Source organism: Rhipicephalus microplus, chromosome 10 (assembly GCF_043290135.1).
Source record: "Rhipicephalus microplus isolate Deutch F79 chromosome 10, USDA_Rmic, whole genome shotgun sequence".
Lineage (NCBI taxonomy): Eukaryota > Metazoa > Arthropoda > Arachnida > Ixodida > Ixodidae > Rhipicephalus > Rhipicephalus microplus.
This window is the reverse complement of record NC_134709.1, coordinates 73736601-73759391: the sequence shown is the minus strand read 5'-3', so window position 1 is coordinate 73759391 and position 22791 is coordinate 73736601. Positions and strand designations below refer to the sequence as shown.

The 22791-nt window shown below is 42.2% G+C and overlaps 1 protein-coding gene across 4 annotated transcripts in view; it reads left to right on the top strand.

Annotated features, from left to right (window-relative positions):
- The first annotated feature begins 815 nt into the window (after window positions 1–815).
- The window catches only part of LOC142774447 (uncharacterized), a 59346-nt gene continuing 37370 nt past the window's right edge, over window positions 816–22791 (top strand). For 2 of the 4 annotated variants that reach the window (XR_012886403.1, XR_012886401.1), the window contains exons 1-2: window positions 816–1241; window positions 19342–19424. Coding sequence is in view for 1 of the 4 variants with exons in the window: in XM_075874795.1 (XP_075730910.1) it covers window positions 894–1241 (348 nt within the window). In the remaining 3 variants the exon portion in view is untranslated. The remainder of the gene's footprint in view (window positions 1242–19341; window positions 19425–22791) is intronic. The other 2 variants (XR_012886402.1, XM_075874795.1) reach the window with 1 other exon arrangement.

Sequence of the window (22791 nt, the reverse complement as noted above, 5' to 3'; positions counted from 1 at the left end):
AGCACAAGAACAAGCCCTCGCAGTGCTTTTAAGAAAGAAGTGATCATCGGGCACATTCTTGTACCAATCTACTCTATTCATGTTCATTGTGCTCTGTGAGCTGTTCATTTCTCAGAATGTATTATTGACTTTGCGGACACACATGTTTCTTGATGCGAAGGGAAAAGTAGGTAAGTACGACGTGGTAATCGATAGTATTAAAAAAACATCTGCAGGAAGCGTAGCATTGTGTTGTTGTGCGTGTGTGTTGTGTGCAATTGATCTACGGCTGTTTCTTAGATAGATAAAATGTCTGAACTATACTTTAGCCAACTTTCGTTTACATATTATTTTGATAGAGAAACAACATTGATAATATTTTAGGTTGTAGCGTTATTCACCTCTTAGCTCACCTATCATCGACCTTTCCGCAGAAAGAACACTCAACACACTGATTGTGTCCTTCACACGTATAAGAACTTCGCCATTTAGAGTAAATTAAACTGGGAAGTGTTCGCTCTCATGACCTATCTTTTTAAAAGCATGCAGTATTTCATAAGGTCGTAACTATCGTGAGTGGGCACGGCGGACCAGCTGCGGGCATGTGGCCTTACAAGCCATTTCTCTGCTTAATGCAGGTGCTCGTTTTTGGTTTGACCGGAGCGACGTATCATCCAAACTTCTGTTCTACCGGATCTACAAGCTGTCAAAACGTGCCTGTTCCTTCCACGTGGTTTCTTAACACGGGATCACCGACGGAGGCTTATCAAGGAACCTTTCTTCTCATGCCAGCCTTGGTCACACCCACGTCAACCCCAGAGCCACCTGCGCGTCATGTGACATCGGTCGACAACTCTATAAAAGGACGACTGAAACTGCACACCTTCAGTGGGCACGGCGGACCAGCTGCGGGCATGTGGCCTCACAAGCCATTTCTCTGCTTAATGCAGGTGCTCGTTTTTGGTTTGACCGGAGCGACGTATCATCCAAACTTCTGTTCTACCGGATCTACAAGCTGTCAAAACGTGCCTGTTCCTTCCACGTGGTTTCTTAACACGGGATCACCGACGGAGGCTTATCAAGGAACCTTTCTTCTCATGCCAGCCTTGGTCACACCCACGTCAACTCCAGAGCCACCTGCGCGTCATGTGACATCGGTCGACAACACTATAAATGGACGACTGAAACTGCACACCTTCAGTGGGCACGGCGGACCAGCTGCGGGCATGTGGCCTCACAAGCCATTTCTCTGCTTAATGCAGGTTAGTTATTACTCTGCTTCGTTCAAGAGCGATTACCGCTGCCTTTTGGTCTTGCCGTGACACGGCGTTGTGCTAGTATCGCTTACGAAATGTACTGTGCATGCTTGCTTCTATTGTCCGGTGATGTTGAGACAAATCCAGGTCCCGACATAGAAAAAATGCTGCAAGAACTACTGGTAGGACAAACCAAATTGGTTAAAGATGTGGCGGCTCTTAGAACACAGCAAAATAACATGGAAAAGGTTTTCGCTGATTGGGGCCGTCGGTTCACTGAATTAGAAAAACGTGCTGCTCGTGTAGATGATCTTGAACGGACCGTAAAATCTCTAGAATCCAAAATTGTGGACTTAGAAGACAGGAGTAGGCGCTCTAATCTGTTGATCTTCGGTCTTCAAGAGGAAGCCGGTGAAACGGAAACTGAGCTTAAGCAAAAAGTTGTTACCGATATATTTTCCGAGAAATTAAATGTAAATTGTAGTTCGATTGGAAGAATCCATCGTCTAGGGAAGCCGGGTAAACAAAGACCAGTTATCATTTTTTTTCAAAACTTTAATGAAAAACGTGATGTTCTAAAAAACGCCTACAAGCTAAAAGGGACAAGCTTTTCCGTACAAAAAGATTACTCGCGTGAAACACTCAGAAAACGTAAATTGCTATGGGACAGTGCGAAAGCAGAAAAAAAAGATGGCAAGAATGTCGCTTTGATAGACGAGAAACTGCGAGTCGATAACGATTACTTTATATGGAGCGATCCCACCAACAGCAGGGTTAAAATTCATAACTATCGTAGCACTTCAAAAAAGGACTGACTTCCTCCACCTCGTGATTTCCGAATTTGGAACATTAATGCACGAAGTGTTCTTAATAAAACTGATAAGCTTGAAGCGGTTATTCTTGGGCATAACCCACACGTGGTCGTCATCACGGAAACTTGGTTGCATGACGAAATAGATGATACGGACGTTTTTCCCTCTGATTACCGTGCTTTCCGTCGCGATAGGCATACAAGGGGTGGTGGTGTTGCTGTCTTGGTGAGGCAAGATATCACCGCAGTTCTCCTACGTCAGACAGCTAATCTTGAAACGCTTTCTTTAAAAATTTTATGCCGTAATACATCTTTTCTATTATTTGCTGTTTATCGAGCCCCTGATTCCCCTCCGCTATTTCTTCAAGATCTGCATGATCACATGGCATCTTTTGTACACAATAAAATTTTTTTAATAGGTGATTTCAATCTACCGGGCATTGACTGGATTCGCGGTACATATAGCGCTGATGTGAGCGTAAACAATGAACATTTGCGTGACATTATTTTGATGCATAACTTACAGCAAGTGGTTACTGAGCCTACACGAATTAGCGCTGCTTCTGCTTCAATACTTGACCTCATATTTATTAGCCAGACTTTTCAAGAGTTTTCTGTTTCTGTTGAACAAGGCATTTCTGATCACGAACTTGTGGCTTTTTCCTGTACCATCGATCTTCCCAAGTCTACTAGTTGTAAAACTGTTTCTGTAAAGGATTATTCACGTGCCAATGATGAGAGCGTACTAGATTACCTTGATGATAGTCTGAGTGCTTTTGGGGGACATGACGCTGCTAAACTTTGGGACGAATTTAAGAATATTTGTATGCACTGTATCGACAACTTTATTCCAAGCAGAACTAAAAAAACATACAAACCTACTCCCTGGATGACGCGTGAGATAGTGCATGCGAAGAGGAAAGTCAAACGTCTGAGACGACGGGGTATTTCTCGTGACGAAATCGTACCATGCCAAGCTAAATTAAACGAGGCTGTTAGGGCAGCTAAACTTCGTTATTTTCAATTTACCCTGCCTAACTTCATCCGAACTGCTCCCAGCAAGTTTTGGAGCTTTCTCAGCAAAAAAAGTAAACCAGTTGACCATATTATGCACGAGGGCAATCCTGTCGTCGCTAAACAAGAGATCGCTGTTCACTTCAATGCTCATTTTAATAGTATATTTTCAAACTCACCTGTTCCCCGTTGCCTGAATCACACATTGGTGAAGGATGACTTTAGTTTTGTTTCTTTGCCTGGCGTCTTTTCTATGCTGTTGAATATAAAAACAAAATCATCACCCGGGCCTGACGACTTACCAAACATGTTTCTTCACAGATACGCCGAAATGCTATCGCGTTTTCTTGTTATCATCTTTCGTGCATCACTATCTTCAGCAGTGCTTCCGAACGACTGGCTATCTGCTCGTGTCATTCCTATCTTAAAGAAAGGCGATCCATCATTAGTTCAAAACTACCGCCCCATATCACTAACCTCCTCTTGTTGTAAACTTTTAGAACACATTATTGCTAACGAAATCACTAGGTTTCTTGATGATCGAGCTATTTTAACTCCTATGCAGCATGGATTTAGGAAGGGCCTCTCCACTGTAACCCAATTAACTACTGTAATTCACAGTCTCGCTAGCGTTGTCGACAAATCAGGACAAACTGACATTATATTTCTGGATTTTAGGAAGGCGTTTGATCTCGTGTCACACGCGAAACTAATCGAAAAACTTGTTCATCTGGACGTTCCCTCATACCTAGTAAATTGGATTTCTGCTTACCTCACTAACCGTAGGCAATTTGTTGCAATTGATAATTGCTGTTCGAGCGACCTTGCTGTTACTTCTGGAGTTCCCCAAGGAAGTGTTCTTGGACCTTTATTGTTTAATATATACATTAATGACATAGTTGACTCTATTACTGAACCTGTACAGATAAAATTATTCGCTGATGACTGCTTACTCTTTAATGAAATTACCTGCCAGCAAGACCAAATCACCCTAAACTCTAACCTTCAAAAAATTTTAACATGGTGCGAACGCTGGGACATGCAGCTTAATATTGATAAAACAGTATTTATGAAAATCACCAAAAAAATTAATAAACTTTCGTTTACGTATAATCTTGCATCCATGCCTCTTACAGAGGTTGATGAATACAAGTACCTGGGTGTCATCATAACTAATAATCTCAGTTGGAACTCCCACATCTCTCACCTTTGCGACTCAGCCTTCAAAAAACTCTGCTACCTCAGACACAAATTAAAACATGCTCCTCCCGAGACCCGTCTAACCGCTTATACCTCTCTTGTCCGTCCTAAGCTTGAATATGCAGCTATCGTATGGGATCCTTACACTAAAACTAACATCGATGCGCTAGAAAGAATCCAACGTAAAGCAGTAAGATTCATCTTCTCCAAATATCGCACCAGTGACTCTCCAAGTGACCTAATGGCCCAACACAACATTCAGTCCTTGCAACTAAGAAGAAAAATTCACAGGCTTAAATTTTTATTCTTACTGTATAGAAATAAATTGTCTCTTTCTCCTGAACCTTACATAAAGCCTCTCACTGCTCGCCGAACAAGACATCGCCACTCTGCCACATTAACGCCTTACAATACCAGAACCAACATCTTTAAGTATTCCTTTTTTCCTCGAACAGTAGCCGACTGGAACAGCCTACCTCTTAGTACACTCAGCAACACCGACTCTATCGCATCCATTTCATCTTAGATCTAGCCCTTCCTCTTTCAATACAGTGATCCAGTATTTTACTAACTCCTTTGTACATTGATTAGATAGTTCTGTATTGTTTATCTTCTCATATTGTATATTATTTTTTGTATCACATTTATTTTAGTGCTCATTTACTTGTTAGTAGATTCACTTTGTTGTTGCTTTGTATAGATCCTACTTGTATATATTCTTGATATTTGCAGACTTTGTACTTTTGTTCGCACTTTTCCCCTCCTGCCTGGGCCTATTAAGGCCTGCAGTATTCCTAAATAAATAAAAAATAAATAAATAAATAAGGTAGCATTGGTTGCCCTTTCGTCAAGAGCCGTATCTACTGGAGCATTTTTACAAGCAAGAACGACTCGCAACAGCCTTACGAAGCCTGGCGAACAGTTTTTCGGCTGCAAAGAGCTTCAACAGACAGAAAGGCCCTGCCCAGTTGGCCAGCGTTACACAGAGCGAGAACCTAGCTGATACAGTCTACGATAAGGTAGGGGACAGCTGCGGTGTGCGCAAGGTTGCACTTATCTTGTTATAGGAGTAGTTCATTCCACCCGACTCGTTAAAAACGCAGTAGAGCAAGCTACGGGGCACGTTTCACGGGATTACGTGCCGTTCCGCACTCCTGACCACCACGCCCGCCGAAACAGACGTGGCAGAGCTTCAAAAGATTTATTTTTTTTTGCGGCGCGCGCAATCAGTGGCTGCCCACTGCACGATAAAGTGGATGACACTGGAGGCCCTTTCATGCGAGACTGCCATTTGTCGGAATAAAGCCCCTGCAGCACTGCACGAGGCGTCGGAATGAATGAAGCCAATAGAGCACAGGTATTTAATAACGTATTCATGATCAGAACAATTGATATAAGCCCTGCTTTACCATCAGAAGGTAAATAAGGCTGTTGCCTTTCTCCAATTGTCTTCTGTTCCCGAATATATGTACTTCACTTTATGGTTACAGGAAATGTCAAATATAAAATCAGCTGTTGAGTTAAAGACTTTTCATTTGATATTTGTTTTATACGTGAAGAATGTGAAAAGGCAGAATATAGTAGAGCCTTGTGTCGCATCGTCAAGGCATGCTACTAAGCAAAATGCAAGAAATGAAAAAAAAAAGCACGTCAAACAATCAAAGAACATTTACAAACAATCGTGAGCCTCATGTGCGTGAACAATTTGTCTTTAAAGCATGGACGTAGTTTAAAGGGAGAGTCCAAAACATACAGGGTGGTCACGTAAATTGTTTTTGTGAATAATGCAAATCAGTAGTTCTCAGGGATGACAGATCAATTTTTGGAGGCTTTTAAACGCTTTTCAAGTAAACTGTACAAAAGGTGCTCGCTGTAAGACGTATACCCTTGTATGTAACAATTATAATATACAAAATGCGGCAATGAGAGATGTGTCAAGCAAGAATACAGACATCTAAGCCGACACGACCTCGAGCATTAGCACACGGGAACATTGTATCTGTACACGACCACTCCCATATAACAACAGGTCGGGAAACAAAAGACCAATTAGTCACGAGTTCCCTATGTTTTGTGCGACACGTCTACGAAGCAGCATGGCAGATTATTTCAGTCATTTTTAATCCGCCGAAGAGCCTTTCCAGAGAAACAGCCAGAGAATTGGATTGCCGAATGGGTCACGACGTGAAAGCTCTAAATTAAGCATTACGTCGTTGCTGGTGATCGGTCAGAGGTTCACCAGAAAAGGTTTTGTAATTATAAATAAGCAAGTTTAGCTTTGGTAACCTTCACAGATTGTTTTTTGAATAATAAACCTGTCTTGTGAGATTTCGGGACAAAATGAAGCAGCAAACGTGCAAAATGCAACTAAACGAAGAGGGTAGCGAGCAATTTACTTACACAGATCACTCTGGCGCCATGAATTTCTGCATTAACAAATCTCTAGAAAATGAATAATAAACACTCAAATATATTTGCATAGTATGCAAATGTACGAACCTTACAACTCTAGTCTGATTGTGTATGAAATGTTTTTTGTTTTGTTAGGGAAGTATTACGACAAGTAGTTGCAATTATACAGAGGGAGCATCAGGAATGTAAAGGTTCAAGCGAAATTCTTAGTATAATACGACGCCGACACCAACATCGATGAAATAATTTTCGCAAAACGAGTTCTTTGCTATGACGATAATATTTTATTTAAATGTAATGCGGTATTATGTGACTAACATTTATTTTTTTCGCAACACTCCAAAAACTACGTTAAGTAACTAACGACAAATCGTGGAAGGAGTACTAATGAAGTATGGCGTGATTATATTGTAAAGCAACTTTTTACACTTCCTGCACATATTTTCTCGTTAAAAAGTATGCTATCAAATGAATCTGAGTCTGAGAGAAATAGTTGCAAAGGCAGAAACTCGGCACAGTTGAACGTCTGTCACAGATAAACACGGCAATGATTCCGTCACATCGGAACTCTGAACCAATGATCTGAGAACCATTGATCGAGGAGGCATTCGTCGGCGTTGAAACACATGACAGTTCAATGCCTTAGGGACGTGACTTCGTCGTCTTGTTCTTGTCACGCACAAATGTCGTTTCATTCCTCACCGTATCACCATGCAACTGTAGGAAAGGTAGGCTGGCAGCCTACTCTTCCGGCATGTACTCGAGAGCTTTCAAAACCAGCGATGTGAAACTTGCACTCAGCAATCAAAATAATGAAATGGAAGATACCATACAATTTCGCCCTGAAGTTGTAAAAAAATATTGTCTAATGCAGGCATGCTGGGAACCACAAAGGAAAAACATTACTGGATTGAAATGTCATATGCTACTTTGGAATAGCCGTGGGACCACAGGCACGCCGCAAGCATCACGAAATATTGGGCACCGCTCAATTCAGCACCAAGGTTATTGAAAATGAGATTTGCGAAGTAAACAATTCTAGTATGCTGTAGCCCGATTCGTACAAGTTGCATGTTTCTTTTTCTATTTTTCACGTTCATATAGATCCAGTGAAACGCCTAATTTGTATTTTTCTTTCTTTTTACATTCGTACGACCGTTGTTTACTTTGTTGTACTCCTATGCTCTTTCGGTACTACAAAGTAGCTCGATTGTAGATGGGACTTAGAACAATAAAAGCAATAATAACTGGTGCTGGCAAGATCAAAGGGAGCTTTCGTGTTTTTCTACGCAATTATTAATTTCGACAGAAAAAAAATACTGCTGAAAAGGTGAGTGCAGTGGATAGCTGAACGTAATTGTCACTTAAAGAGACAGTACATTAAAATAATAAAACACCTTGCGATTGCGATAACTATGTTATAGACTGTCTGAACCCACAAGCGTGGTCAGAAGTCGAAGAAGAAGCGCCGACTTTTTTGCAAACTACTTCATCACTTTTTCGGAGAAACTAAGAGAAGAATTACGTTTTATTTTCAAAGGTGAAGGGTCATTAACGTTCTTAAATTGACGAGAAGGTATCATTACACACCAGCAGAAGGAAATAAGAAGCGTATAAGGATAAGAAGCGTATAAGGTGCATGGATCTGAATCAGGCATACATGACAAAAGATGATAAGGTCCAGAAGTGTAGAGATCGATAAATCGCAATACTTAGAGAGCATGCGACATGACCTCCACTCGACACTCATATGTCACAACGCTTCGTACTATTGTGATTTCTTTTGCCGACTTCACAGCAACCTTAAAGCGTCTGTTAAAGCTTACTTGCCCCAGTGATCAAATTTGAGACTCCGTGCATATAGCGAGTGAACAAGTCAGCGAAACCTAGCCAGCTATCTTGAAAAGATGTTTTCAGAATGAGAATTCGGTGTCCCCCACTGGACGTACCTAGTTGGTGGTGTCAACTTTTATTTGACGTAGTGACTTGTCTGGTGCCTTAGAGAGGCTTCACACGGGACGCGACTTTCTAAGCCCGGGAAGCGAAAACAAACTTATTATCGAAATTATGGTGCTACTACAACGGCAGGGCCCCCAATTTCAGAGGCTAAAACAACGCGGTGCAAATGAATGTAGTCGATCCTACAAGTTTCGTAAACAAGACGGTGCGTTATCGACCATTTTCAGTGGTCAAACTAGAGATAATGCAGCCATTTTCCAGAGCGTTTCGAATGGTGCACCATTCTTCTTTTCTTATGCGTATTTGTAGACTATAACTTTAAATTTGAAGCATTTTATCAGGTACTGCTGGTATCTATCTATCTATCTATCTATCTATCTATCTATCTATCTATCTATCTATCTATCTATCTATCTATCTATCTATCTATCTATCTATCTATCTATCTATCTATCTATCTATCTATCTATCTATCTATCTATCTATCTATCTATCTATCTATCTATCTATCTATCTATCTATCTATCTATCTATCTATCTATCTATCTATCTATCTATCTATCTATCTATCTATCTATCTATCTATCTATCTATCTATCTATCTATCTATCTATCTATCTATCTATCTATCTATCTATCTATCTATCTATCTATCTATCTATCTATCTATCTATCTATCTATCTATCTATCTATCTATCTATCTATCTATCTATCTATCTATCTATCTATCTATCTATCTATCTATCTATCTATCTATCTATCTATCTATCTATCTATCTATCTATCTATCTATCTATCTATCTATCTATCTATCTATCTATCTATCTATCTATCTATCTATCTATCTATCTATCTATCTATCTATCTATCTATCTATCTATCTATCTATCTATCTATCTATCTATCTATCTATCTATCTATCTATCTATCTATCTATCTATCTATCTATCTATCTATCTATCTATCTATCTATCTATCTATCTATCTATCTATCTATCTATCTATCTATCTATCTATCTATCTATCTATCTATCTATCTATCTATCTATCTATGTATGTGCCTAAGTCTGGGGGCTCTGGATGTTGCCTGTTTTACTTCGGGTAAACCAAAATCGGTATGGGAGGGTAAGGTGATATGACGAACACGACTCGCTGGTCATGATCATGAATAATGTTGCAATATGGTCGATTCGTTCGTCAATTTTATTTCTCTGCCAGCGGTGCATTGCATACTCGCGGCTGGGTATGTGCCGCGGATTTGCATGTATGTGCCACAGGTGATTGATATTTACTATCCAGCCAGGAACGACAAGAACACACATGGGTAATAATAACGCGTGAGCGTTATAAAAAGTCTGACATTGGCACCGTTGACCCGTCAAATGTTAAAAAAAGCCAGGGTCCCAGCAAAAATGTAACCATAGCAATCGGCGTGGCAGCCAAGTATTACACCACAGATCCACGTGAGGTCTCAGAACTACTTTTCGAAGAAACTCTAACGTTCGTGAAACGCCAATTGTGGTTCCGGGACTAGCTATCGAACTTGAGCAACATTACATATGTACTCCTATGATACAGCCGTCTCATCTGGTTAACGTCATTTGTAGTTAGGCCTCACGAGCACCAGTGCTTGATATTAGCTTGCCGCTTCTGGTGTTGCTAATACTCATGTTGCTGTTGGCAACGTCACGCAACTGTAAATAACTGATTATGTAAATCTCATGCTGCTGTTAAACCTATGGCTTTGCGAGTACTTCAACATTATTTTAGCGCCAGTTTGTAACGTTCTGCTAAGTAAGAAATTACAACACAGTCCCCTTCTGCAATGCTTCTCATACCATTGATTCTCAACGTATGTGGGGTCCACCGAACGGTTAGCACGACTTTTACATTTTATTCGTTGCCCGAAGGCCCATCTGCCAACTGTATCCAACATGTTCACACTCCATAAGGTAAGTTAAGCGTATATATGCTTGGTATTGATCAATTCTTTTTAGATCCCACTAGAGGTGTTTTTCGAAGGTCACAGGTTCGGTTCCTGCTCATGGCAAGTTATGTTTTCGTCTGCTTTTCTTTCTTCGACTTCTAAATACAGCCTATATACTGTCTCTGGCATTATTGCCTGTTAGTTCTCTTTAAAGAGACCCAACAAAAATACTTAACAATCACCTTTACACGCTCTTTCAAATCTGCAACCTTTTCTGAACCAGATTTAGTTGTTTTGTCTTAATAAGATTTGCTTCCATAAAATTGACTTATGTCCAAATTCTTGTGGTGGCCTGCCCTACCTCCATTCTTGGGTAACTAGGAATTTCTTGCAGTTTAAGCATCACAGTCATACAGAGAAGTTACAGTTTGCAAGCTCAAGCATAACTGGCCCAGTCAGGGGGGGGGGGGGGGGGGAGTGGGCCTACTGCTGCAAAAATGAAAGAAAGCAAAGGCCCCAAGCTCTCTGTCAGAAAATCTACATTTGGTCGGGGACGTCTTAGTGGTGTCATCATTGGCAAGCACCAAAACTATTGCGTTGGGCAATTAGAACAAATACCTCCAGCTTGGAGGGCATGCGAGAATCTGTCTGGTTCACATATTTTCACTTGGCATCAAATGATTTCAATCCATACCACAGTCATTGCTCGAAGAACGCCGAAACTTAGTGTAAATTCAAGAACGCCACGTTAATTCAAGAACGCCATATTCACGGGGTGAATGATGGAGAGTGGGGAAAAGCATCCGTCCGTCCATGCGTTCTTGCTTCCGTCCGTACATGCGTCCGTCTGTGTGACCATCCATGCGTCCATCCGCCCGTCCATGCATGCGTCTATTCGAGCGTCCGCACGGTCACCCATGCGTCCGTCCCTGCATCCGCCCCTGCGTCCGTCCATGCGTCCATCCGTCCATGCAGAAATCCTTACGTCCATCCATGCATCTGTCTGTGACTCTGTTACACGTCCATCTAGTCAACACTCCAAGTACCACCATCTCACATCTTTTCATCATATATTTCGCAAACAGAAGCACCGCCATCAAGCGGACATTCCAAGGACTAAACGAGAGGTGGCACACGCACACTTTCATACGGCTTGTGCTTCGTCTTTACTTCCCACCTTTAACCACCTCGAGTTTATGGTATATGCTAGTTCACTGTATTCATGACACTGCGGCCCAACGCTCGCTAAACCTTTCTAAAACCTAGGAGGTTACGCCCAGCGAGTATAACGTAGCAACCCTTTCTTGTCAGATAGTGCTCAATTTACATGCCAATGGCGGCTAATGGGGAATGAGAGACAAGAGTATTTGGCTTTAAGTTAACGAACACGCTGCAAATTTTTATTGTTCAACACGCACAGGAGAAATCTCCTACTGGCACCACCTTGCAGGTCAAAGCGTAAGACATGGTACGTACTACGACGAGCGATGAACGGGTGCCGCTTTAAAGAGCTTCGCCCCTAAACACAATTCATCACTAGTTCTCACACATTTCCTTATCTTCTACCAGCAGCGCTTAATGAAGTTCCATTATAATATGTTTTCATCGTGTGTATGCTCAGTTTGTGGAAGATACGAATGCAAGACCGCAACACAGAGCCCACCACCTCTTCAAGCACAGACTTCAATCAAATGGCTATCCACCTCAAAAAAATTACGGCGAGCAAAAACAATTACGTCGAGACGAGTTTTTTTTTTTCGTTCTATACTGGTTACGGGCACCAGTGGCGGCAGACAACTACTGTGCCGCGCGTGACCAGTGTTCTTTTCTCATAACAGATTTTGCTGTAAAACAAATGGAAGGTGAGGATAATTGATGTGAGCGTTTAGAGAAGTCATGGAGGAGGAGAGAAGCTACAGCATTCCATAGCGAAGTAGGGCATAGAATAGCAGCGAGGTGAGAATGGAAGTGAGAGCAAGGCAAAAGGAAAACAAAATGGGAAGGCCATCAGTTCCGCTGCTTTCCTAGTGTTTCCCACCACTAGTGCGTTGCCCCCTAAACTTGTTCTTTAATTACCCCCGAGAAGCTTCAGAAATGGTATCGCATGCTTCTATTGAAGGCACAAAATGCGGAAAATGGGTCGAGGTGATAAATTAGGATTTGCCGTCGCCAGTGCGATCATACGTTAACGTAGAAGGGCAATGAGTGTGCACACTATTGCGTACGTTCTATTGAATAAATAATGAAAGAAACAAAGACCAGTGTTAGCTTCCTTCTTTCGCTGTTTTGCTGTTGACTTTTGACAACATTTAGGTAAGTCGCGCCTTGTAAAAGTTGAGGAAATATACTCACATAAGAGTCTTTACATGAAAATATTTCTCTTGTGCTTCTAAGAATCGATTATAATTACATTATTAGGTATGCGAGATCAATATTTAGCACTCTCCAATGCATGTTCCCAGATGTATTCCGAAGAATCATTTTAAAACATTCAGTGCATGACACAGTGTAAAGAGGCTCCACATACGTGCCGCAAAGGTCTATAGTTCATTTGAAGCTCAATTTTTGAGTCAATTTAACGCATTGCTACAAAGATATCACAAGCAAGAAATTTTCTAAAGCTATAGATTGCCGCACATCTATGCAGCTTCCTTTTCTGTAAACTTCAATTAGGACCATCTAGATCAACTGGAACAATTGCTCTCCTTGCAACAATGGTGTCCTCCGTTATATACTAAGATTGTTTTTGTATAGGAAATAGAAAACAAGAGAACGGCACTATAGGCGAGTTCTTTTTTTTTCTGACTTCCTCCTAGAGCGTATCTCACTGTTTCTTTTCTTGACGTTAACCATTTTTACAGATATTGAACCTCGAACAGACTTCTTGTGCCCCGCTGCCGTCTTTAAGGTCGCCCAGTTTTTTCTATATATGTGGTCCACAATCCCTTCCGCTTAAAAGCATAGCATAGTCGGGGAAAGGAGCAAACAGAGAGAAGGCATGCCTCTTGAGATGTTTTAGATGGGAGCACATAGGGCATCGATTAATCCTCGGGCTCTTGTTATAAATGGCGACGGGCTTCGTATCGAAGGCTTGACCAGCGAACACTTCAGGGAGAGCTCCCTCGACTTGAACCTGCAGGGTACATTCAGTTTCCCATCACTTGATTCGAAAGAGCGCTGCAGATATCCTCTTGCGTTTAGTATTGAGTTCTTTTCCGACACACTGAAGTGGGCACGTGCTTGGTATATTCTTTGTAGTTACTTTCTGTACTGTGGAAAGGGGGAAAACGTTTTGTGGTGAAAAGAGCTCGTTGTGCACCATGGAGTGAACCGCTGTGTGGTAGAATGACTGATCGATAATGGCTCCGTGTATCACATTCCCTTGATGACGCCTACACATAACTCGCTTTCGCTTTCATTTGGCAATGACGGCCAATGAAATCACAATGAGTTTCACTATAGGATCGCCGCTATACTTGTTTTCTCTAGAGGCAAATAGTGAATACAACTGCTATTTTAAAAAAGCTTTGTCTACCAGTAACCTGTCTAAATTTGGAAATCATCTCAATTTAAGTGCTGTTATATACAATAGGAGACGCCAAAAGTTACTCTGTGGCAGAAAGCAGCAGAAATAATCAAAAAGTTTACATCACGTCGAACGTTTGGTTATCGGAAAGCAGGATAATATTTGAAAATGCTCAGCGACGGTAATTGCATAATTGCGTTATTTATTATTGTTTTACGCAGTGCAATTGACAGAAATATAGTTGCCTCGACCTACTGAAAAAACAGCAATGCCTTAGTGGCAGTAATGTCCCGAGGCTAAATACGATTGCGTGGATTCAACTGCCGGTGAGACAAAACATCCATATTCATGAATTTTGCTTCAAGTTGATAAATATTAAGTGTCCCAAGTTATTCCAGAGCCTTTCACCATGACGGTAATCATTATTTTTTTGCCGTTCAGTGGCGTAAAGTTCTGAAATATGCATTCATAATTTTCATTGTCGGCACGTTGTAGTGACTGCGATTACACGTAAAAGTGTTAATTCTGCGAACCTCGACATCGCAAAATACTTGTGCTCACTGCCTTACAAAAAGGTCAATTGCTCCTAGGTTTCGTGCTTTAGAAAATTTTTTGCAAAGTTTACTTTTCATTAGCTGCGGAAATTTCTCTAATGAAGGAGAACTTGGAGAGAAATGCATACGCTCAGTACGAAGACACACTATCTTAAGAATTCACGCATGGTATAGCTTGGCGCTTCCTTTATTTCTTTCACTTTCTCCACATTGTTCAAACGTTTTCATATATAACTACAGAACTGTTGTCTATATTGTTATATATTTCCTCACAGTTTACCTGCTAAGTAGTTTGAATAGAGTCAAGCACAATGTGGTTTTCTTTCGTACTCCCCTTTATTGTTATTTTTGTTGTTGTATGAACTAATTATATTATTATTATTATATTATTATTATTATTATTATTATTATTATTATTATTATTATTGCTGCTGTTTTCGTTGTTGTTGCATCAACTTAGGGGCTTCTTTTTTTGTGCTGGAGGGCTTGAGGTGCAAAAAGGGGTGCTTTAAATTTTTTGACGCAGCGATCCAGTTTCAGAAAGCTGCTATACTGACGAATAGGTACAAGAGGCAAGAAAGAACACTCTGCGAACAACGAAAAGCGGTAATACAAAACGACGTGCAGCATAAATTAGTAAGCAACTTTATGCCTCCAACCCATGCAGCCATTTCGTCGGGCAATCTAAGCCAGCCTGTAAACCTTGCAGTTCTTGCCATTGATTTCTCGCCGGCCGCCACCAGAGCTCTATGTTGGAACCCCCGTCAATAAAGCCCAAATGAAAAAAGAAAATAAATGCAGCATCACATCTAACTTAGCTGCACCCTGTGCAAACAAAAAAACGTTCTTCAGAAAGTCGAGCCACTGTGATGAATGCAAACTTTTCGGTACACAACGCGTAAGCGGAAAAGCATTGCCATGAATGTTGTCAAACAAACAAATAAAAGCAGAAAAGTAGGATCAATCGGCAACGCCTTAGCTCAGCAATCCGGAAGAACCGTGGCAGTCAGCGCCTTCTTCTGAAGGAAAACGACGTGTCACGTGGAATTCCATGTCATTTCTGCTTTTCGAAGAAGACGCCTGCTGCAGAAGGCACACAGCTTGTCTTCCAAGGGCGAAGCTGCTTATGACGTGGGTCTGTACATCATCCGATGTATGTAGTAGTAGTAAATAGCCAACAGAGGCACATACCCGCTCTAGAGCGGGTATGTGCCTCTGTTGGTTTCCAAAATCAATATGGTTTCCAAAAGAAAAAATCCACAGAAATGGCATTACTCGATATTAAAGATAAAATAGTTGACAACATAGAAAAAAAACTATTCACGGTAGGGCTTTTCCTTGACTTTAAAAAAGCATTTGATTCCGTTAAGCATGATGTTTTACTGCTCAAACTATCCAGATACGGTGTCAGAGGTATAGCTCTAGACATTGTAAAAAGTTACCTAGAAAACCGTGTGCAATACACCAATATTGGTAATGCGAAATCTGAATTCGGTAAAATTACATGCGGCGTGCCACAAGGGTCAATCCTTGGCCCACTCTTGTTTATTATGTACATAAATGATATAGTTAACATACCTCTTACACCTGACATTATTTTGTACGCCGATGACACGAATGTATTCTTCTCTGGGCCAGATATTGACGACCTTATGTTGAAAGCGAATATTTGGCTACAAAACTTATCTACATGGCTTAGGGCCAACAGGTTAAATCTAAATGCTAAAAAAACAAAATTTGTTGTTTTTAGACCTCGTAACAAAACATACATTAGTAAGAATATTATTAGCTTTCAGGGACAGCCTATTGAACGCGTTGCGTCTCTTAAATTTCTCGGTGTCTTTTTTCACGAATATTTAGATTGGTCTGTGCATATAAATTACTTGCGAAAAAACATCTCTCGAGCAGTTGGCATACTATGCACGTTGCGCAGCCTATTACCAGTATGGTTAAAAAGACAGATTTATTACGCAACCATACATTCGCACCTTCACTATTGTCTTCTGATTTGGGGAACGACGACAAAAACTAACCTCAAAAATTTATATCTATTACAAAAACGAGCTGTGCGATTAATTGAACTTCTACCTTTTCGTTCGCACACAGCCCCTTTTTTCGAAAAACATAGACTGCTAGTCATTAATAATATCCGATATAAAAAATTAGCAATGATTATATATCGTGAAGTTAAATCTAATCGAATTGAATTTTTCAGGAAGTATCACGAGCGTAACCACAGTCATAATTTACGACATATTAGTTTCAAGAAAGACACGCTTCGTACAAATTACGGTACACAAAAACTAACTTACCAAATTCCCCACTTTCTTAATGAACACCCCACTGTGATGGCATTAATTGAACAAAGTTCCTCCATTTATGTTTTCAAAAAGAAGATACACACATTCCTTCTAAAAACTCAAACAGATTCTCATACCTCTTTCGATTCATTTTATTTTATGTAACTTTTATGTGCTGCTGTGACTTTATGAATTTTTTTTTTGCTTTTGTCTGCCTGTTTGTTGTGCGTAAATAATCTCTTATTATTTCTTTATGTGTTAATTCATAATTGCTGTTCATTTCTTTGTTAATACTGGCTTGATGTAAAAAAAAAATTGTAAATGTTTTTTGATATTGTATGTATCTCAATTTCTCAATTTTTGTACTGCTATATATAACCTGTTTATGTATGTGTGTACATAGGGGGTTGGCGCTTTGTCAGGCTTTCTTTGCCTTTACGCCGATCCCCTAGGCAAACTGTGTACACGGGTTGTCTGAAATTAAATCAATAAAAAAAAAAAAAAAGAGGTAAAAAGAGATAATCATAACGCTATATTTTTTGCTGTTTGGCAAAAAAAAAAGAAATTTTGAATCACACCATGCTCTTGGAAGGTAATATTTTTTTCGACGCGTAAGCAAAAGCGAGAAATAATAGGTGAAATTTCGCTATATGTCATTGCCGTCTTCCTGGCCTCTATTTTGCTGCGTCCCCGTCTTTCTTAAAAAATACAGCACATCCACGGACTGAATGATGATGAGTGGGCGGAAGCGTCCGTCCGTTCATTCGTGCATCCGTCCATCAGTCCTACCATGGGTCAATCAGTCCGTTCGTGCGTTTGTCCGTCTGTATGTATGTCCGTTCTTCTAGTGAACACTCCAAGTACCACCACCTCACATCTTTTCATTATATATTGATAATACACAAGTTAAGCCATCTAGCGGACATTCTAAAAACTAAACTCTCCTGTAGAATCTACACGAGAGAGGTGGTTACTAGGTTACTACAGAGGACGATCGGGTGACGCCTTAAGAAGTTTCACCCCTAAAAAAAAGTTCGTCACGCGAACTTCCGGTCACACATGACAAAACCGCCATATTTGCTGCTCCGTTCCTCACAGGGGCGTGCGCGTAAGCAGGTGTTTGGTGTGTAGCGACACCACAGACCCATACTGACTTGGGGGGGGGGGGGGGGGGCATGCTTCGCCGTGCATGCCTAAGCCATTGCCGGGGAAAAGGGGATCCTAATTATTGAGTCACCGCCGGATTATTGGACCTTTAAAGCCCCTCGGTGGAGAGTTAACTCATGTGGTTACTCACCTTTGGGTGATTATATTTGATTATAACAGCATTTTACGGCTTCCGTCTGCAGCCTCATACAAGCGCTTCAGCGTCTTTTATTGTAACTCTATGGTGGGTGCCCACCATTGTTGCCGAAACAAAAAAAAATTAATGGGATCACCGTCGTTCTCCGTCTACTTGATCGTCTTCTTAAAAAAAAAGGCAGCATATCTACGTGGTGAATGATGGAGAGTGCGCCGAAGCATCCACCCGTCCATTCGTTCTAGCTTCCGTCCATCCATGCGTCCGTCAGTGTGACCATCCATGCGTCCATCCGCCCATCCGTGCGTGCGCCTGTTCGTGCGTCCACACGTCCATCCGTGCGTCCATTCCTGCGTTCGTCCATGCATTCACCCCTGCGTCCGTCCATGTGTCCATCTGTCCGTGCAGCCATCCACGCGTCTGTCCGTGGATCTGTCTGTGTGTCCGTTCGTCCATCTAGTCAACACTCCAAGCACCAGCATCTCGCATCTTTTCATCATATAGGCGTCCATCTGTGTGACCACTGATGTGTCCATCCGCCCGCCCATGTGTGCGTCTCTTCGTGCGGCCGCACATCCAACCGTGCGTCCATGGCTGCGTTCGTCCAAGCGTCCATCCGTCCGCATTGCCCTCCGTGCGTCCATCCACGCATCTGTCTCTGTGTCCGTTCGTTCATCTAGTCAACACTCCAAGTACAATCATATCGCATCTTTTCATCATATATTCCACATATAGAAATACCGCCTTCCAGCGGAGATTCCGAGGACTAAACGAGAGGTGGCACACGCACGCTTTCTTACGGCTTGCGTTTCTTGTCTATTTCCCGCCTTTAACCACCTCGAGTTCATGGTATACACTAGTTCACTGTAATCGTGGCACTGCGGCGCAATGCTCACTAAACCTTCCTAAAACCAAGAAGGTTACGCCCACCGAGTATAACGTAGCGACCCTTCCTTGTCAGATAGTGCTCAATGTACATGCCAATTGCTGCTAATTGGAATTGAGAGACAGGAGAATTTGGCTTTTAAATCACACATACGCTGCGAATTTTTTATTGTTGAACAACGCACAGGAGAAATCTCCCACCGGCACCACCTTGCAGGTCAAAGCGCAAGACTGCTTACGGACTACGACTACGACGAGGGATGGACGGTTGCCGCTTTAAGGAGCTTTGGCCCTAAAAAGGTGCGCACCAACATACTCGCATACTTCAACTGCTGCGGCTTGTCATTTCCAAAGTTCCATTTCATTCACATTGAAGCACCAGATAAACCAGCCAGATCTATTTCACCATTTGTTGTGTCAGAGTCGTTGACCGAAGTCTTCGGATCAGTGTACAAACTAACTAAGATGGCGAGCGGTGACCCTCTCCTTGAAATACCTCTGAAGCAACAGTTTGAAAAACTTGGCAATTCAGAAGAAATCGGAAACACTTCAATATCAGTTTTAGCTCGCCAATCTACGAGTACATTATGCGGAATCGCCTCAGAAGCAGACATGCTCGAACTGACTCAACAAACACTTTTAGATGGGTGTAAATATCCAAATTTCACTGATTTGATACGAATCATCGACAGACGTGACAGAAAATAAATACTCGCTAAGCACCTCATGTTGACATTTGCATGCAATGTACTACCTTCACTAAACTCACGCTAGTCGTCTCTTCCTGTCTGTTTTTCGTGCGCTTTAACTGGTAGTTATTGAAACAGGTTACATTCAACTCCCCTTTCGCACATACATACCAAATCCTAGGCGATGTTTCAAATGGCAGAGATTCAGTCACGGCTCCCAAAGCTGCTGAAGTAGAGAAACTTGTGCAAGCTCTGCGCATCAAGGACATTCCTCTGATAACTGTGCAAACACGCCTAACTGTGTCATCTGTGATGGCGATCTTGTAGCGTACTCGCGTTCACGTTCAAAGTGAAAAATATGATATAGCGTTCAGCGTAAAAGAGAACATGTCATTTAAGGAAGCGCGAAAAGGTGCACACTTTTCTACGCAACACCCTATGCTGATGCGGCGCGTGGGGGGGGGGGGGCAACGTCGCACCAGCCCTTACCACTCTCTCGGCCTGCACAGAGCTAGCCGTCAGCTGTGGCACTTGCCTCCTTGGCGGTGGCAGCCCAGACTGTTTACGCCAGCTCGCGAAGAGGGACGAGTTACCTCAGGGTCGTCAGGTACTAAGGCGTGGTCTCACCAGATGATGTCCCAAACCCGAACCACTGGCTCGTGCGTGCGGGCATCCAGTGCCTCCCAGGAGGCAATGGACACCACGGTACCCCTAGTAACGAAAGCTTGGCGTGGCTCTTTGGAGTGCCAGGTAGACAAAAAAGCTAACAACAAGGGCCCGATGATGCCTCTGTTACCTAAACTCAGATCCCCTGTCTAAACAACAGAACCCTATTTTTCCTACACACAGAACTACATTGCTTTTATGATCAACACACAAATGATAGAATAGAACGTTAGGGGCCTTCTCAGGAACCTTAACGGTGTCCAAGAACTCCTATGCATACATTCGCCAAAAGTGCTGTGTGTACAACAGACACGCTTAAAATCCAAACACACCAAATTTCTTAGTAGCTATATCATTTTCCGAAAGAACCGTGATGATGCTATAGCATCATTTGGAGGTGCAGCCACCATAGTTATTGCAGGAATTTCATGCATGCACTTTCCATTTCGACCGTCCTTTGAAACAGTGGCTGTTCGATCGGTACTCTTTATAAAACTCGTCATCTTTCGCTCTCTGTACATACCGCCACACTGCCAACTGCATAAACGTGAATTCCGGTCCTTGATAAATGAACTTCCCGAGCCCGATCTTGTCTTAGAGGACTTTAATGCGCATTGTAGCCTGTGGGGAGACTCTCATTGCGACGCGCGATGTCGCCTAATGGAACAATTCCTTCTGGAGCCTGCCTCCTGCATCGGAAAGGGCCTACATATTACAGCCTCGCTAACCATACCTACTCCTCCATAGACCCAATCCTCGTATGTCCGTCGCTGTAGCATTTCAGAAAAGTTGCATTTCATCTCGATTGAAATGCGACTGCAGCGGCCGTAATCGATCATGCAAGCTTCGTGTTAGTACCACAGAACCACCACGGCGGCTCATGTAAGGTCTATGGCTTAAAATGATTTTTCTATGCAGAAATATATTACATAATTGTTTGTAGCTATCTAATTCTGTTACAGTGCATTTAGTCATTTTCATCCATAATCAGTCCATCTGCGTGAACAAGGAAAACACGAAAGGACAGATTAGGTAATACGGCAGTCGCTTCGCATCAGCAGTGTCATGGTAACCGTGCCCACTAGTTCACGCGCCCGCTTTCTTTGATCTGGATCTGCACACTGTTGTCTTGTTTTTAGGTGAACGTTAGCGCTTGTTTGGTACTCGCTCGTGTTTCGAACATAACATAGCCTAAATATAAAGTCTCTGAGTCACCAGGGCCAATATGTTTGTCTTTCACCGCTTGGTTGTTCCTTGCCGAGACTATAGTCTGCTCGGGGAACAGCAGAAAGGAACGCGCGCTCGAAGAAGACAAATGCCTACGCCGTTACGGGAATTGCATATTGATCCCTTTATACTCTGCCTATGAGAACAGACGCAAGTATACAAAGTTGCCACATCCCGTCGGCCAGTATACAGGGGGCGCAAACAGTCCGAGAACAATGTCCACGCTGCTCCTACGCAGCCTGTACATATACTCGTCTGAAGAAAATGCATTGCGAATGCTAAACGCACACTCGCTGTTCTCTGAAGCATGGTAGAGTGTATTCTATGCGATAAAACGGTATGTGACGCGTAAAGTGAAACGCCGCGGCTGAAACACGAGTTTATATTGAGAGAAAGCATGCGGGCTGAGGGCGACGGTGCTGCCTGTGCAAGAATGCCCGCGCTTTCGTATGCGTGTCGTATGCGTGTCGTATGCGTGTGGTTTCAATTGACTCATGTTTGCTGGGGCTCTCTGTTGCAGCTCTGTTTGCCCTAAGTCTCGTTACGAACAAAGAACTTAATTGAGTAATGGCCTTGAGGGCATTCAGGGCGGCGCATGTTGGCAGATGGTTTGTGCTTTCATGCCGTATCGTTCGTCGTACTTAGTAGTGTGGCTATATATAATTCGAAGCGTTTGCTTGGGTACGGCAAGCACTTTTGGCATCTATCTATCTATCTATCTATCTATCTATCTATCTATCTATCTATCTATCTATCTATCTATCTGTGCACATCCATCTGGGTGCTGTAGTGATCACCCCCTTAACTTCGGGAACGAAAATTAGTTTGGGAGGGTTAGATGGTTTGAAAAATACGACTCGCTGGTCCTTACATAAATAACGTCACATTCCTGTCGCGAGCATCATCAAAAGCTTACGTCAGACAGTGACACATACCTTCGGGCGGGTGTGTGCCACAGTTGACTGACACTTTATATCTACCCTGGAACGGCGAGAACACGCATGGGTAATATCAATGCGTGAGCGTTGAGAAAAAGCTGGCATCGCCTGCGTTGGCCCGATGAATAAGAAGAAAAAATGTCAGGG